Below are 17,791 nucleotides of genomic sequence, written 5' to 3'. Positions count from 1 at the left end.
TTTTTGACTCGAGGGCCACAATGGGTTCTTAAACTGGACGGGAGGGCCGGAACAAAAGCATGGATGGAGTGTTTGTGTGAACTAATATAAATTCAAAGTAAAGGAGCGGAGGGGAGAGCAAGAGAACCCTCCGCTATTTCGGCTCCACAGGCCGGATAGAACAGCCGAACGGGCCGGATCCGGCCCGCGGGCCGTAGTTTGCCCACGGCTGCACTAGTGGTATCATTCTTCATAGACCACTGCCCTTATCCAAAAATCTGCCTTCCCAGGCTTAGGTATTTGAAGTTCCTCTATAGTTCATTCATTGGTATGAGAATTATGTGTGCAGTGCCACATATCTGGAGATAAGTGTTCATTTAAGAAGTTTATAGTAGCCCTGGCCAGGTAGTTCTACTGATTGGAGCATCCTTCAGATATGCCAAAGTTATAGGTTGGCTCCCTGGTCAGGGCACATACAAAAATCAACCAGTGATGCATAAATAAGTGGGACAACAAATTGATGTTTCTCTAAAATCAGTAAAAAAAGTTTATAGTAAAATGTCCATCCATTGACCCACTTAACAGCTTACACAAGGACGCAAAACGTTATACGAATGTAGCATACTTTTACATGTAAAATATATGTACAGAGTTTGCACAACATGTAATAATGGTATCGTGACTAGCAGATTCCCGTATTCCTTTAGCGCTCCCGTTTTGGCCAGATTAAGGTTCGTGCCCCGCGGCTGGGCCGCACAGCGCGCTTCCTGTGCTGTAAAAACCGCCCAGCGTAGGGAATCTAGAACCTGCCCGTGAGCCATTCCAAGAACAATTTAGCAATTTCCGCCAGGCCGCCCAGACGTCACTAGCCACGGTCGTTTCCTCTGAGTGCTCGGAACTCCGGAAACCTGAGGAACTTTCCAGCCGTTCACAGGAGAAAAGAGCCGCTCGCCGGGCAGCGAGCGCGGGAGAGCAGCCGCGCCAGAGGGCCCGGCCGGGCCGCAGTGCCGCCGAGGGCCTGCGGGGGGCGCGCGCGGGCCCGCCCGAGGGGAGGGAGGAGCGCCCGCAGGGGCGGTGCGCGCGGCGCTGGTGCTTCCTGTTCCGGCGCCAGGAGGAGCCGCGCGCTGTTGGTGCTGCCGCTGCTGCTGGTGCTGGTGCTTCCGCTGCTGGTGCCGTGGTCGCCGCTGTCGTCAGTCAGGCTGCGCCTGGTTCCTCAGCTCTCGGTTTCCTCGGGCCCATCGCTGCCCCTAGACCTTGCTGCGGGCTCGGATCTGCCGGGTGAGGCTGCTTCGGCGCTAACAGGGATCGGGGAGGGGGCGAGGGAACGCGCCCGAGCGGGAGGCGGGCGCGGTGACGGAGGTGGCTGGAGTCGCTCTTCCGGGGCTAAGCGTATTTTTCCAGTCATCTTCCTTGGGGCCCCGGAGGAGGCGTCGGAGACAGGAGGTCGCGCCCGACGGGTGTCTCCGCGCTTGACGTCAGGCCTGGCCTGTGGGGGGCGGGGCGGGAGCGGGCCGGCCCTTCCCCCATGCCTCGCCGGGCGGCGCGACCCGCTCCGAGGCCGGTTCGCTCCGGTTATCCGGTCTCCCTTTGTTCCTGTGGCCCTACAGGGCCGCCGGCCGCGCGCCCCTTGGCCCCCACTCCCCCATTCATTTAATTTCTAATAAAAGGGAAGACCTAGGCCTGAATAGATTCTTGGAGGAATCTTTGACCCTTGTTTAAGATTATCCGCCGTGTGACAACGTTCCGGCCTTTCTCACTAGAGGAGTCGCTAGCAAATACATTATATTAAATACCCATTAGAAACCATAGAGTTGTGTAATGTTTTGCTATTTAGGAGCGCTTATTATGCATGGTAGCTTATAAATAGCTGACCGTTTTCCTTTTTGAAAACCAGGAGTAGTGCTTTTAATATATAAGAATTCTAATGTCGAGCATCAAACCATACTCATCAGACTGGAAAAAAAATGTTTATGGCATTACTACTAAAAAAAAACTCGTACACCTGGTGATTTTAAAGGCCTGTTTTGCAAACGAACCCTTATTATAGGCGAAGTTGTCTTCAAAAATCTTTCCGAAGTTCTTTGTTCAGTAGTGTTCGTTGCGCAGGAGAAACAATTTTTTCCTGCTGCTGGCGTCTCTGACCCTCCTGTTCAAAAGGAGTTTGTCCCAGAAACTTGAGTTGAGCTGCGAATGTTGGCGTGTTCTTTTCCTCTCTCCTGGAGGAACAGAGACCCATCTCTTAATCGAAATCCTGAGGCCCAGTGTGTTTTGAAGTTCAGAAATATTTTAATTTTATCTGTAGACTTTAGAAACACGATAAAGTGCATAGACATAACACCCCCAGTAGTGCTGAGGCAGCCTCCCCTAATGCAACATGAATATTTGTGCAGCCATAGGTATGAATTAATGGAAACTATAAATAGCCTCAGGTCAGGTTTTACCACCAAGTAAGTTTTATGCCAAACTTGAGGGGCATCTCTTTCCATTTCAGATGTTTCTGAGTTGAGAACTGTATATAAAGGTTTATGGGTCGATCATAGTGATTGTAAAAGATAACAATTGTTGAGTTTTTGCTATATGCCAGCCAGTGCCCAAGAGATTTGTTTGCAAATCTGTAAGGTGGATACTATTCCTGTCTACTTTTACTTCTGAGATTTGGAGAATTCATCTTGTTCAGAGCCAGCCAATGAAGAGCTGTTTTATCTAGTCAGTCGTACTTTTAGCATTTACTCTTTAAACCATATGCTATATGCCTGTATACAAAGGAAGACAAAAGAATTTAATCTGTTGCCACCCGATATTTTCTCTAGCACTATTATAGGCACTTGATTTATGAGTCCCATTTAGTCTCTTGCATTACTAGCCAGTTCTTTACAGTTGAAGAAACTGAGGTTCATTCATTCAAGTAAGCTGACACTGAGGGAGACAGTCAAACCTTGGTCTGCAGGCCCTCTGCTAAGACTTTCATATCCCGCCCCTTTCTGTATTCCAACCCATCAGACCTGCTAACACTGCCCACAGATCCTTTTTTACATCCCTCTCTCTCAGCCTGTGCACAAACTGCTCTCCTATCCCACCATCCCCTATTCATTGTTCTTTCAGACTGCAGAGACACTGCTTGCCAGGGTTCCCCCCCAGGTCCTCCCTTCCTTAATTCCATTACGAGCTCTTTGAAGTACTCTCTAGTGCCCTGTGCTTACCCCAAGTAATGTTCAAGCGCCAGACTGTGAACTCCTGAAGCATTTATTTCATACAATACTGTTCATTTTCCCAAAGCCCAACACAGTGCCAAGTACATATGTTCCAAGAAGTAGCTGAGTAAATGTAGACAATATGGCTGACAGGAAGTTGTTGGGGAAATGATTTTTTAAAATTATGTTTTAAAGAAGTTTAAAATGATCAAAAACTTCCAAATTCCCAATTTCTTGAGTTGCCCAAATGTAGGATAGCTAAAAAAGCTAATACTAAAAACTGTCATAAATTTTAAGTCAAAATTTATGTATTTAATATAACATATTACTATCATCCCCCCCAACTAAACAGATCATACCAAAAGTCCTGATTTCTCTTGATAAGAAGAACATTTTAATAAACATCTTACATGTTATTGATTATTAAATGTTACTTATAATTATCTGTGAAACAGTGGAAATTATAACTTTCGCAGATGAAAACATGGGCTCTGATTAAGCTGGCCTTTGTCAAAAGATTCAGTTAAAAGGATTGATGTCCAGTCCTGGTGGGTGTGGCCTGGTTAATTGGAGCATCCTCCCATGCACCAGAAGGTGGTGGGTTCAGTTCCTGATCAGGGCACATGTCTAGGTTGCAGTTTCGATCTGGTCTGGTCCCCTGCTGGAGGTAACAGATTAATGTTTCTCTCTCTTCCTCTCTCTCCCTCTCCCTCCTTCCGACCTTCTCTCCCACCCCCTCTTTCCCCTTCCATCCTCGCTAAAATCAATTAAAAAAAAAAAAAAGGATAAGCAACTTCTTTAAAATAAATTCCAGGATTGATGTCCAGTTTTTATAATAGAGTAGTCCCAACCTGTTTTTCTCCACCACAGTTTGATGGCCTTTTGAAATATTTCTTGTCCGGTAGTCTAGCAATTTATGGAGTTCAACTTCCTTAAACTTTCCTGAGATTGAATTACCTTTTTTACCCTAAAGGCCAGAGAAATTACAGAAATGTTTTACTTTTCTAGTGTATGTTAAAAGACATTTCGTACTCTATTTTAAAATCACTATTCTCGCTGCTCATAAATTAAAATGATTATTTTTCAGTTGATGTAGAGATCTTGCCATAAAGTGGTAGTGAGAGTTTTGGAGGAAATAGCTTTAGATTATTCCAAGAAGAAGAAAAAATGAAAATCTTTCCTGATTATAAACCTTTTTTTTTTCTTTTTGCCTTTTAAGGTCGCATTGGCCTCATCTTAATTAGCATAATCCAGATGTTTTGGAATACTTGTTCAGAAAAATTTAATTTTTTAAACTTTCTGCAACACTTCTCATATTGAGACACTGATGTCCTGCTTGATTTTTTTTAACCTTTTTATGATGAAAGTATTCCCCAGAATGTAAATTGGAATGCTTCCAATTAACATGAACACTGTTCATTCTAGGTATGGAGAGCAGGTCACTTTTTCCTGTGCAGTGATGTAGAACAGAAAGTGACCTACTTCCAGTTCCTTTGGTCAGGGCTTCATTATTTTAATGATATGATTCTAGTGCTTCCTCTGCCTTCCAGGATTTGATTTTGATTTAAAATTTTGAAAGACAGAATTGTGAGTCTATTTATGGGATAACATATTTTGATATAATTCTATGACTAGTTAACTATATTATGTATATATGTTTTTCAAAATCTAAGAGGGAAAAGAATAATTCTAAAAATCTGAACAGCAAGACCATATCAAATTGAATTGGTTGCTTTGTTAGTTCTCTGCTCCAAAATTAATGTGAACTTTGATACAGAACCATTTTCTGTGTCAGCAAGACTTACCTGTTTGAAAAGCATGTTAGTCTTATGTGGACTTTAAACTTGTCATTCACTGATAAAAGTTTCTTCAGGTGTTAGTCCTAAGAATTTACTATTGTGCAAGTGACTTTTAGTATAAAACAAACTGTAACTTAGGAATGAATGGATAATTATATTTGCTGTACATTCAAGGTGTGTTTTTTCATATTCTGAACAAAAAGCAAGTTTATCGCAGTTGTGAATTAGTAGGCCTCATGTTCTGTTTCTTTATCATTCCTTATGATAACCAAATCATACTTAATAAAACTCTTAAGAATTCAAGGATGGCTCAATATTAAGCAAAATATATGTATGTATATACATATATATAAATAACTGTTGATTGGGTCAGAGGGAAACAATAAGATCAACTTATTAGATGCCAAAAGATCTTTTAAATTTCAAACAAAATTAATTAATTAATTTAGTTAATCTCAAACTAAAAATGAGAATTAACTTACACATTAGAAGCAGTCCCCGGAGATTTGGGGACAAAACTTATGTGTTTACTCTCACTATTTAACATTTCTTTGTTTTTTTAAGTCCTAGTTGATGCAAAAGAGAAAAGAGCTATAAATATGGAAAAGAGAAGGTAAAATTATTTTTTGCAAATACCATCATTCTCTATCTGGAAATCCAGGTAATTAACTGAGAAACTTTGAAGAATAAAATAATTCAGTAATTCGCTGCTTACAAAAGTAATACACTAAAATTTTAAAAAGCCTTTCCCATGTATGAACAACCAATTAGAATATACAGTGAAATAAAAGAGCCAGTTTTATAACCACAAGAAAAAGTTTACCAGTTAGATATTTATCTCATAGGAAATGTGTAGGAGACATTTTTTAAAACTACTGAATGATGATAAATGACAGTTATGGAAACTAGGAAAACATACCTTGCTCTTGAGTGAGAAGATTTAATATTTTAAATATATCAATGTCCCCTGAAGTAATCTGTAAATTTAATGCAGTTTCAACCAGAACACCCAACATACTTTTCAGAATTTTTTTTTACAAAATGACCGGGGAAAGGTAAATATGAAAATATTCAGGAAAATTTGGAAAAAGGAACAGTAATAGTAGGGCAACTGACATTAAAATGTATTAAAAATTAAAGCTTTCATAATTAAGATAGAATTTTATGGTGCAGATAAGTAGAAAAGAATAGAGTCCACAATACCTGTGGGAAATGATGGCGGCCTGTTGGTAAAGAGGGTTGGTTCTGGAATCAGACTGTACCTGGGTTTGAACCCCTTCTCTTACTGGTCACTAGCTCTGTGACCTTACATAAGTTAACTTGCTAAGCCTTATTTTCTTCAGCTGTAAATGTGGTGGTAATAGAATTTGCATTTGTGGGGCTCTGAGGCTGTTAAATGAGATTATGCACTTAGCATGGTGCCTGTTCCATGGATGTTCAATAAATATTGGTTTAGGGGATTTTTTATTGATTGCTTTTAGAGAGAGAGAAGGAGGGGGGGGCATCGATTTGTTGTTCCACTTATTTATGCACTCATTGGTTGATTCTTATATGTGCCCTGACAAGGGATTGAACCCACAACCTTGGAATACCAGGATGATGTTCTAACCAACTGAGCTACCTGACCAAGGCTAATTAGTTATTAATAACATTAGAATGTGTTAAGGTTGTCAAGTAAGTTGAGAAAAGATAGATTATTCTGTAATTATTGTTTGGAAGAACAAAAAGAGTTTAAACAAGTTAAATTATAAAAATGCAGTAAGAAAGCATAGGTGATTTTGGCGGGGGAGGGGGGGGTAGTTGGGGGAGAGAGATACCTCAATTCATTGCCTCCCATACACACCTGGCCAGGGATGGAACCTGCAACTTAGGTATGTGCCTGACTGAGGACTGAACCCAATTCCTTCCAGTGCACAAGACAATGCTCCAACCAACCGAGCCACACCTGCCAGGGCTGGTAACATTTTTTAATTTTTATTTTTTTAAATATTTTTTTAATGATTTTTTACAGAGAGGGAGAGTTAGAAACATCAATGAGAGAGAAACATGGATCAGCTGTCTCCTGCACACCCCCTACTGGGGATGTGCCCGCAACCAAGGTACATGCCCTTGACTGGAATCGAACCTGGGACCCTTCAGTCTGCAGGCCGACACCCCCAGGGGTCCTCAAACCATGGCCCGTGGGCCACATGCGGCCCGCCGAGGACATTTATCTGGCCCGCCGGGTACTGCTGCCTGTCCTGCTTAGCAGCCGACTCGTCCCGGGCCCGCAGTGCGCATAGGAATTTGTTCATAGTTTTGTTTTGTTTTAACTATAGTCAGGCCCTCCAACGGTCTGAGGGACAGTGAACTGGCCCCCTGTTTAAAAAGTTTGAGGATCCCTGCCCTATCCACTGAGCCAAACCGGTTAGGGCTGGTGACATTTTTTTAAACTTGGAGTAGGTAAGGCCTTTATAAGACAGAAGCTACATGTAGTTGAAAAATTGATAAGTTTGACTACACAAAATTAAAAATATTTGTAGCCGAAACAGTTTGGCTCAGTGGATAGAGCGTCGGCCTGCGGACTGAAGGGTCCCGGGTTTGATTCCGGTCAAGGGCATGTACCTTGGTTGCGGGCACATCCCCAGTAGGGGGTGTGCAGGAGGCAGCTGATCGATGTTTCTCTCTCTTCAATGTTTCTAACTCTCTATCCCTCTCCCTTCCTCTCTGTAAAAAATCAATAAAATATATTTTTAAAAAAATATTTGTAGTGCCTAAATATACCATTTAAAGGATCTACAGATAAAAGGAACTCGGGATAAATTCTTTTTGTCTTATGTATGACAGAGCTAGCTAATTTTCTTACTACCTTACAAAGCATTTCTTTTTTTTTTTTTTTTTTAGAAAGATGTATACTACTAAGTAGTAAAATTATCAAAGGCAAAAGACTGCATACTGTCTTATTCTATTTACTAGAGGCCTGGTGCACGAAATTTGTGCACGGGGGCGGGGGGTGTGTCCCTCAGCCCATCCTGCACCCTCCCCAATCTGGGACCCCTCGAGGAATGTCCGACTGCCCGTTTAGGCCCGATCCCAGTGGGCCCATTCCTCCCCTGCTGGCCTGGTCGCCCCCAGCTGCCCTCCCCTGCTGGCCCAGTCACCCCTAGCTGCCCACCCTTGCCAGCCTGGTCACCCCTAACTGCCCTCCCCTGCCAGTCTGGTCGCCCCCTCCCCTGCAGGCCTGGTCCCCTCAACTGTCCTCCCCTGCAGGCCTGGTCACCCCTAACTGCCCTTCCCTGCAGGCCTGGTCACCCCTAACTGCCCTCCCCTGCTGGCCTGGTCGCGCCCAACTGTCCTCCACTGCCGGCCTGGTCGCCCCTAACTGCCCTCCCCTGCCAGCCATCTTTGACCACATGGGGGCAGCCATCTTGTGTGTTGGAGTAACAGTCAGTTTGCAAATTACCTCTTTATTAGATAGGATATGAAGTATAAGAACAAGCAAAAACTAAGTCAGAAAGTGATTGCTGGGTAGAAGGGGAGTTGATTGGAAAGGAGCATGAGTAAACCTTCTCAAGTAAGGGAAATGGTCTGTATCTGGGTCACTGTTGACCTAACACTTAAAAGATCCTGCATTTTATTAAATGTTCATTTACTTCAAATTAAAGAAATGGGTAAAAGTGGTCCAAGGACATGAGCAGATTTACAGAAAAAGTATAAACGAAGTATTAAATTTAAAAGATGCTCTACTTAAAGAAATATAAGTTAAAGTAATATGCCAATTTCAGTCTACCATAATTGAAAACAATTTTTATAAATTTAATAATATCCAGTGGAGAAGAGTTAGAAGGGAAAGGTAGGCAGTGTAAATGGGCAAGGGACTTTAAAATTGGCATAGACTTTTGAGATGGAATTTAGATAACTACCTGTTGACTGGAAATTTTACTTTGAGTACTTTTTCCTGGTGATAGATATCACGAGTGAGCAAAAATATATATATATTTGGACATGTTCACTCTGTCATTTTCTCAAACACAAAATACAAGCAAACCTAAACTGTCACCAACATGAGTGTGTCAGCTAAATTATGGATCAGTTTTGTATGATGTGCAGGCAGTAAAAAGGGATGAAGTTGATAGAGCTGTATGAATTGTTATGGAAATGTTTCCTATATAAAGTAAAACCCCTTACATGAATGAATAAGATTCCATTTAAGTAAAAAATAATGTATGCATAGAAAGTTCCTTAAAGAATATATAAGAAATAGTAAGCACTGGTTTTGAAATATTCCTTCTTCCTTTCTTTTTCTTCCTCTCTTTTTGTTTTTAGGAAAATGTCTGATGAATTTTCGGTAAGTTGATGCACTTATTCTTTACAAGTTTTTAGCTCTTAAGAAAACAACGTAGTCCTAAGAGTGGGCCATAATCCTTTCCATTTAAAAGAGATGCTTTCTGTGATTCTTGGGTTTTGGTGGGTCAGGGGTGATGGTGGTATGTGATTTTGATAGGTTATTTGCCTTAATTTACTCATACATAACGTTTGAAAATATATTTTGAAGTATTTCTATATGAATCCTTAAGTAAAGAATTTCTAAGTATTCTGTTCTCTTTTAACCTCATATTAGTAATAGCCAGCGTTCATTAAAAATTAAATGCCAGGCACTGTGTTAACTGCATTACATAAATTATCTCATTTAAGCCTCAAGTTAACCCTAAAACTATTTTTTGAGGAAGCTAACTTTCAGAGAAAGTATGTAACTTGTTTGAGGTAAAGTGGGATTCAAATCTACAATGTGTTAATTAGTTGTATTTAGAAAACGAGCTTCTTTGAGAATTTTGCACTCCAAAGTTGATATTCAGGATAACCCCTCAAGTTTTGTATTAAATGAATTGTTTTTAAACTGAACAGCTTTGCTTTTGAAGATGTTATAGAGGTTTATAATCATGTTTGGTGTGACATATTCCTAAATAAGATCGGTAAGACATGCCTTTTTTGTATTACAGTTGGCAGATGCGCTACCTGACCACTCCCCTGCCAAAACTTCTGCTGTGAGCAATACAAAACCTAGCCAACCTCCTCAAAGCTGGCCAGGTTCCAACCCTTGGAATAACCCAAGCGCTCCACCTTCTGTGCCATCTGGACTCCCACCGAGTGCAGCACCGTCCACTGTGCCTTTCGGATCAGCACCAACAGGAATGTATCCCTCTGTGCCTCCCACTGGACCACCTCCAGGACCCCCAGGACCCTTTCCTCCTTCTGGACCATCATGCCCCCCTCCTGGTGGTCCTTATCCAGCCCCAACTGTGCCAGGTCCTGGCCCCACAGGGCCATATCCTACACCAAATATGCCCTTTCCAGAGCTTCCGCGACCATATGGTGCTCCCACCGATCCAGCTGGTCCTTTAGGTCCATGGGGATCCATGTCTTCTGGACCTTGGGCACCAGGAATGGGAGGGCAGTATCCTACCCCTAATATGCCATATCCAGGGCCATATCCCACACCTCCTCCTCCCCAAGCACCCGGGGCAGCACCACCTGTTCCATGGGGCACTGTTCCACCAGGAGCCTGGGGACCACCAGCACCATATCCTGCCCCTGGAGGATCATATCCCACACCAGGACTCTATCCCACACCCAATAATCCTTTTCAAGTGCCTTCAGGACCTTCTGGTGCTCCACCAATGCCTGGTGGCCCCCATGTGAGTGTTTAATTTGTTATTTAACTTGCACTAATAGTCACATAAGCACAACTAAAGGGTTACTTGTCTCCAGTTTCTGATGGAAGATTAGAAAGCTTTTTAAACTTTCTTAAAAAAGGTGGGTGGGTATGTGTAGAGTAAATTTCGAATTTCAGGTAAAGCATTTAGAAAGATAAAAACATAATTATGGTATTCCCAGTATTAAAAATGAAAAGAAAAATTTTCCGAAGGACCTCAAAGGCATTGTAATGTAGTAAGTAATGTCCTCAACAGCATTTTTGAAGTAAAGTGAGAGATGCGTTACATTAGACTTTTAAAAAACATCCTATATAATAAAGATGTAATATGCAAATTGTCATTACACCCTGAAGCATAACGGCTGACCACATAATGACCGGATCCCGGATCAGCAGGAGGGTGGAGCATAGAGCTACAAGCAGGCAGTGGAGAGCTACAGGAGGGGGCAGGGCAGCAAGCTATGAATAGGTGGGGCGGGGAGGCAGAGGGACCTACAGGAGGGGGACAGTGAGCTATTGGGGCACGGATTCGTGCGCAGGGCTACTAGTTTCTCAGTAATATAGTATCACACCAAAGCACAGTTCAGTAATAGCAATCTCAGCCTGGCTGGCTTGATACAGAGGTAGATCTTTTTTTTCCGGTTGTAGTTAACATTCAATACTATATTTTAGCTATAATCACCTTTAATAATGTAATTGTTAACAAAAGCTTCGAAATAAGTCCAGCTTCTCCTTTTTTTTAGATGATGAATCAGTGGTATACAGTTTTATTACATATAAATATTTTTTATTGAGTTTTTTTAGAGAGAAACATCAGTTTGTTGTTCCACTTATTTATGCATTCATTGATTGATTCTTGTATGTGCCCTGAACCAGGATCAAACCTACAATCTTGATACATCGGAATGATGCTCTAACCAACTGAGCTACCTGGCCAGAGCTCATTATATTTATTTTTGTATAACATTTATACACAAACTTTATTCTGTTAGAAGCAGACCGAAGAAATGGTTGGTTACTAGAGGTATATTTTTAAATCATCCAGGGCAGTGAATATGTAACATTGCCGGTCTTTGGTGCAACTTTCCATAGTGTTTTTTAGCCAAAGTTTTGTTAGAATCTTAGCAGCATTTAGCTCAAGGTCCTACCACTGTTCTAAATTGTCAGTTATGTGTAATGCTTTATACTTTACTGTCAGCCAAACTGGGAGTATTGTTGACATCTTAGTTGAGGAGCCTGTCTTAGGCATATGACCAAATAGAGAAGCAGCCCACTTCTCCCGTGAAGTAAGCTAAGTGAGTATTCAAGCACAGTCAGGATGCTCCCTGAGGGGGGAAAATCTGTTTACTCTTAACAAAATAATCAAATCTCCAACTAGATTAACTAAATATCTACCTCAACTGTAAAGGAAGAAAATCTTAGTTAAGTACCTCCAAAGCTTCCTTTCATTATTTTATCTTTTTGCTATATATTCGCTTTAAAAATTATTTTTGTAAATTGTATGCCAAAATAAGTGGGATAGCTTGCTGTTTGGATTTATTAAGCAATAAGTTTAAGCCATAGCCAGGAGTTAAACTCCATTTACAAAATCTAGAGGTTTTACTTTTTTTTTTTTTTCTATTGCAGTCTTACCATTAAGTTAATGGATGAAGAGATGACGCTTTGCTTTTTGAAGTACATATATATGCACATGGATGCATATATAAAAATTGCTGGTTTCACTATTAAAGGGCATTCATGAAAGAACAACTCTTGCGCCTCTCAGAAGATATCTGCCTCTTGTACTTGGATGTATAATATATCAGATGGATACAATCAGATAAAAATGTAAATCATTCAAATGTGATTTTTATTCAGTTTTTATGGAAAGTGAAAAGTATATTGAATAGCTCTTTGATATAATTTGTTTAAAACAAATTTTGGATTTGTTTAAATTATGAAACTACAAATTTAAAAATCTAAGATGATGTGTGGATTATTGTTAGAACCTGCAAGCAACCTCATTGGCAAATTATTTCACGTATTTTTCTATAATCACTTTTTCCTTAAATGAACACACTTTGAAAAATGTTAATTGTCATAATTTAAAAAATTATGCCTCTCGACATCTTGAGCTGCTCTATCCATAGAATAAACTAACATAGTCCTCTTGAGGTTATACTTTGAATATACATTTTAAAACTGGCAGTAATTATTATCAGATGTTGAGTTTATTAGGAAGTGTTAATTTTTATCCTTGAAATTTTAGTAAAAGCTTTTGTTTTAAATTTCACCTGATTTGTTTTACTTTTAACCAAATGGGTCAAACAGCTCTTAAAATCTGCCATTTGTGGAAACTTCTTTTTAATACAGGCCAGCATGTATGTAAATTATACTCTTAAAGCATTGGTGATCTCTGTATTGCTTTAGAATAGATTTGAGATGTCCATATTGCTTTGAGAAGAGCTCAAGGAAGGAAATAATTCTCTCCTTTGTCTTGAACCTCACAATAGAGGCAACCTTAGGAGTTGCTTCATAAGGACAAGTAAGTAATTTGTATTCCCACAAATCACTCTTCCACCCAGTCCCTTCCTTATAGCCCCTTCTTCCTCAGTTTTTTAGGAGCACATCCTTTAATTCCTCCCTGATACGGAAAACTGGCACACTAGGGGCTATCATAAACACATGTAGCAGTTATGTTTAAAGAACCTTAGTCACACAGGCATGACTGTTCTCTTTGTACAAGTTGATCAAAATACGATCTGTCAGAGTCTGGTTAAGCTATGTCATTGTCTCTTGCATAGTTTCCTGGATCTGTTTGTAAAGTGCTTACAGCTAACAGTTCAGTTCTGTATTTGTTGACAGGTAAATAGGTAGAATTAAGTGCCATCCTTATAAATTATCCTTTTACTCTAACAGTGAAAATAATAAAGTGTAGATCTCTGCAATTGAGTTTAAAGAAGTGTGATTGTGTTACTTGTAAGTGTTGTTTGTAACCACCAAAATAGTCTGAGTAGTTTCTTGGCACCTTATCTTTAAATCAGATTCTTAATTTTGGGATGGAACTGACGGTGTTACTCATGAAGTAACATTTTGAAACTTTCAATATATCCATTGGGTTACTAAAATGTATTGTTAATTTCTTCATCAGTATAAGACAGATTTATGCTAGAACTCTTGTTTTTGCTTAGAAATATTTAGTAGTTTGTTTTTCTTATAGTTAAAATGTGGAGAATGCCAAATGCTGCCAATTTAATGGTTTGATAGCTACCTCCTTTTACGAAAGCAAGATGGTCACCTTTGGGAGGAACATTTCAGTGTTTAAACCTCCCTTTAAAGTAGGAGATAGATTCAAGCTTACAGAATTGACACTAATTTGTTTAGATATTTTCAGACTGGTGAATGTTGTTAGACAGTTCTTACATAGTGGCACAAATGGTCTTTTTATCTTTCACCTCACTGCAAGGCCAAGTGGCAGCTATTTACAACACTTTGGGAATCTGTTGTCAAAGTAGCCTCCAGTTCACAAGGCAGGTAGCCTTAGAGTGTCCTGTCTTAAATTATCCAGTCAGTTTCTTGTCAGCTAACTGGAGGCATAAAATGAGGAAAAGTAAGATGGCAGCAAATATATCACTCCTTATGCTTATTTTGGTTGTCCTGTACTAGGATTAAGTTGACAACTCTGGCTTAAGATGGGATAATTAATGTAATACTAGAAAGGATGATGTTTGACTAAAAGAAGAAGAGGTAGCAAGTTTGGGAGTCTGTAATTGAGGAGCCCGTTCATTATTGGTGAAAATCTTTTGTTAAAGGATTTGAAAAACCATGAACACAAGATTTGGAATTACTATTCCCAATAAGTATATTAACTTTGCTAGTGACCCACACTGCGCCCTAGACAACACTGTATTTTAACCTTTGCTTTCCAAGACTTTTCAACAGAATTTAAAAAAAAAAATTTTTTTTTAAATGGAAATCAAAGGGAACAGAATTTGCTTCTATATTTGTAATTCTTTAGAGAATCATTTCTCAAATCGAGGGAGAGGTTCTCAATTCTCAAAGGTACTCTGGGCAAAAAGTATTTTTAGGTTCAGGGTGGAGTTAAGAAAATCAGACATTTCAGTGGGGGAAGCATCTAAGGAAGATTTCTTTTTACAAAGGAATAATTTGCTTTCAAAATAAGTCATGCTAGGCTAAAATGAGTTTATGGAAGACTACTTGTTAGTCTGAAGGGAATGTGAAGTATGGAATATGTTGGCATTTGGACTTGAAGAGCAAGAATTTTAAAATAAATTTGATGGAGATAGCTGAGATGTGTTTAAGAATAGTGTTTCTGGAGTTCGAATGTTAGACTTTGAAATGTTGAACCTAAAAAATGACAACGAAAAATTAAACTTTGGACCTTATAGTCACACATGCAGTTTTCAAGAATCAAGGCGCCTTAAAGAAGTTTAATATCTTGGCTTGTCTTTGCTGGACTCGGCCTGACACCTTTTCATGCTTGAGGATGGCTGCTTGCAGCTCTGACTCCTCAGCCCTGTTTTGTTTAAAGCTATATATTGATTATGCAGGAACAGACAAAACTTTTTTTTTAACCAAACAATCTATATTTACAGTCACTGAGGCTGTTTCTTGCCGCAGGGGTGAGAAGTGCTTGGCTTGCTGAGCCAAGACAGGGTCTGCCTTGTTCACAAAGGCTTCCCAATCCTAGTTTGGCTGCTCGGTCATCTCGGAGAGCGCAAGCCAGCCTGGCCCTTGGCCTTCGCTGTTTAATCTCCTTGAGCTCTCCCATGGTCCTCTCCTCCAGCTCCCTGATCTGAGTCATGGCCTCAGTAAAGCTGGACATCTGGGAAGACAGTTCCTCCTCTTTAGAAAAATTGCCTGCGATCAGGGACCCATGAGAACTGGCTTCTGTCTCTTCTGTTTCCATTTGAGTTGGCTGCTCCCCACTGGGCCCACTCTGGGGGCTCAGCTCCGTGATGCTGTCTGCATGTCTTAGTGTATTCAAAGTATATTCGGAGGAGCTTGTGCCTCGAGAGATCACCGCAGTCCATGGCTCTTAGCTGGAAAAAGCAACAAGACATTTTTAATTACCCAAGGGCTACCTCCCTTCTTTGTCCATTTTACTGTTTATTGTTTTGAGTAGATAACAGTAATAGAACAGAGAAGAAAAGGGGTGCATTTTTGGCCTTGGTCTGTCATACCACTACAATGGAATATTAGAATATTTTCTGGGAAAGAAGTCAGTTGCGCCCATATTTTACCTCATAAATAATTAGTGCTACCTATTGTACTCAGATGTACAGCTTTTGAAGTTTTGTGTAGGTGAACATAGTTCTCAAAGTTTCAATAAAACACTGTGCCTAGTTTGCCTATCAATCAGTTGCCTGCACTTGTAAATGATTAGTGCCATGTCTTCCTTCCTTACCCTGAATAATCTAGTGCTGGCTTTATTTAAGTGCCACCGCTGTAAATCCTGGGAATTAAACCTGAGCACAGACCTTCCAGTGTTAATGTTTTTGAAAAGCAGAAGGCTAAATTCGGATGAATCATGCTGACGCACTTCGCTATACATAAAAAGTGGTGAGTGGCTTTCAGGGAAGACTATAATCCTAATAGAGCAATATTTAGTATGAAGACACTTTATTTTCAGAATTCTAACAAGTAAAACAAAAATTGCCAATAAAATGATCAGTATTAAAGAAATGCAATCTTCTGGCTTTAAACTATTTCTGAGAACTGCATTCATCCAGCAGACACTTAAATGTCTGTGATCCAGGTGCTTTGCCAGATGCAGAGATACAGAGATGAAAGCGAATGCCTGTCCTTGAGGGTCCCAGTCTAGTGGTGGCATTACAGAATTCATTAGTATGCCCGTTATTTAACCTACATCAACATACTTTGGTATTCCTGCTGGTGGAAATTATAGACCAGCCTTTGGGCATTTTAAAGAGCAAAGTATGCTATACATTTTTTTTTTTAAAGTTAATGTTTTCCAAGATGATGGTTTTGTCAGTATAACTTTTCAAGCATGCAAACTAATGGGATGTTTTTCCTCCTCGCTTTCCCCTGGATGAAGGCACTTTCACTGCCTGCCATTGATTAGCAGATACTGATTTGTTGCCATTAAGTAAACTTGGTTTCTTTGTGCTCTCTAAAGGTTTTCTGTATTTTTTCCTTGATATTGTTATTTTTTTCATTGACTTAATAATGACAAATTTAATGTATGTAATTGTCTATGCATTTTAAGTTAAACTGCCTAGAATGTGATTTGAGACATATACATTTGTGTTATGAACTGTAAGCAATGTGTTTGAGACGTTAGGTTTTATCACCTGCTGCTGTATTTGTAAACAAAAACAAATGTTGCTTTAAGAAGTAATTATAATTAGGACTAGACAATGGATGTGATACTTGATATTTTTAAAGATAAACTTTTTTGCTTTTGTGTATTATACCTGAAAACTTTTAAAAAATGTATTTTCATGGCTTCACAGTTTTTCCATGTATTTTATTCTTAGGCCCAATTCTGGGCTTCCCCGAACAAGCCCAGAGCCTAATTAACTGCAAATTTGTTGACATAAAGAAAAACAAAGGGCCTGACATCCCTGTGTGTGTGACCTGCATTCACTGAGGCATTTATATAGGCTCTCTGGGAACAACCCTTCCTCCACAAACCCTCTTTTTAGCAACTTGTGCCACTGTGAGGATTTCCTCTTCTCCCTTCAAGGCCCAGCTGTTCTTTGTAACCAAGTTATCTATATACAAAGTTAGGGGACCTTCCCTGTGTACCCCGGCTGCCACCACCCCCGGTTTCTTTTATGAAAGACAGTTTTGCTCTTTCCCTAACTGCTATGCCATTAGTGACGATCACATTGTTAAATTTGGTATAGTTTGCCATTTCCTTTCCACGGAGGGTGTGTGGGGTCACTAGCCATTCTTTAACCCCAGTGTGAAGGGGCTGTGAATGAATGAATAATTTGTAGTAAGGGAGTTCTGCTTTTTGCCTTATAATTGGACAAAATGCAACTATAAATTTTTAAATTGCATTTGATGTCTAATTTCATATCCCCTAGAACAGGGGTGGGCAAACTTTTTGACTCGAGGGCCACAATGGGTTCTTAAACTGGACCGGAGGGCCGGAACAAAAG

General features: G+C 40.1%; 1 protein-coding gene across 2 annotated transcripts; it reads left to right on the top strand.

Moving 5' to 3' along the window:
• The first annotated feature begins 1,073 nt into the window (after positions 1 to 1,073).
• On the top strand, positions 1,074 to 17,130 carry MAPK1IP1L (mitogen-activated protein kinase 1 interacting protein 1 like). Of its 2 annotated transcripts, none has more exons than XM_080671136.1 (4): positions 1,074 to 1,257; positions 9,275 to 9,296; positions 9,949 to 10,644; positions 12,288 to 17,130. In XM_080671136.1, exons 2-4 carry the CDS (start codon positions 9,279 to 9,281, stop codon positions 12,297 to 12,299), a joined length of 726 nt encoding a protein of 241 aa, XP_080527262.1. In that variant the 5' UTR covers positions 1,074 to 1,257; positions 9,275 to 9,278; the 3' UTR covers positions 12,300 to 17,130. The 2 variants fall into 2 exon arrangements, with proteins under 2 accessions (XP_080527262.1, XP_080527263.1); XM_080671137.1 differs by lacking the exon at positions 1,074 to 1,257 and adding an exon at positions 5,522 to 5,630.
• The last annotated feature ends 661 nt before the right edge of the window (positions 17,131 to 17,791 follow it).

Source organism: Plecotus auritus, assembly GCF_963455305.1.
Source record: "Plecotus auritus genome assembly, chromosome: 1".
NCBI classification, from domain to species: Eukaryota; Metazoa; Chordata; class Mammalia; order Chiroptera; family Vespertilionidae; genus Plecotus; species Plecotus auritus.
This window is presented reverse-complemented; position numbering and strand designations above follow the sequence as displayed.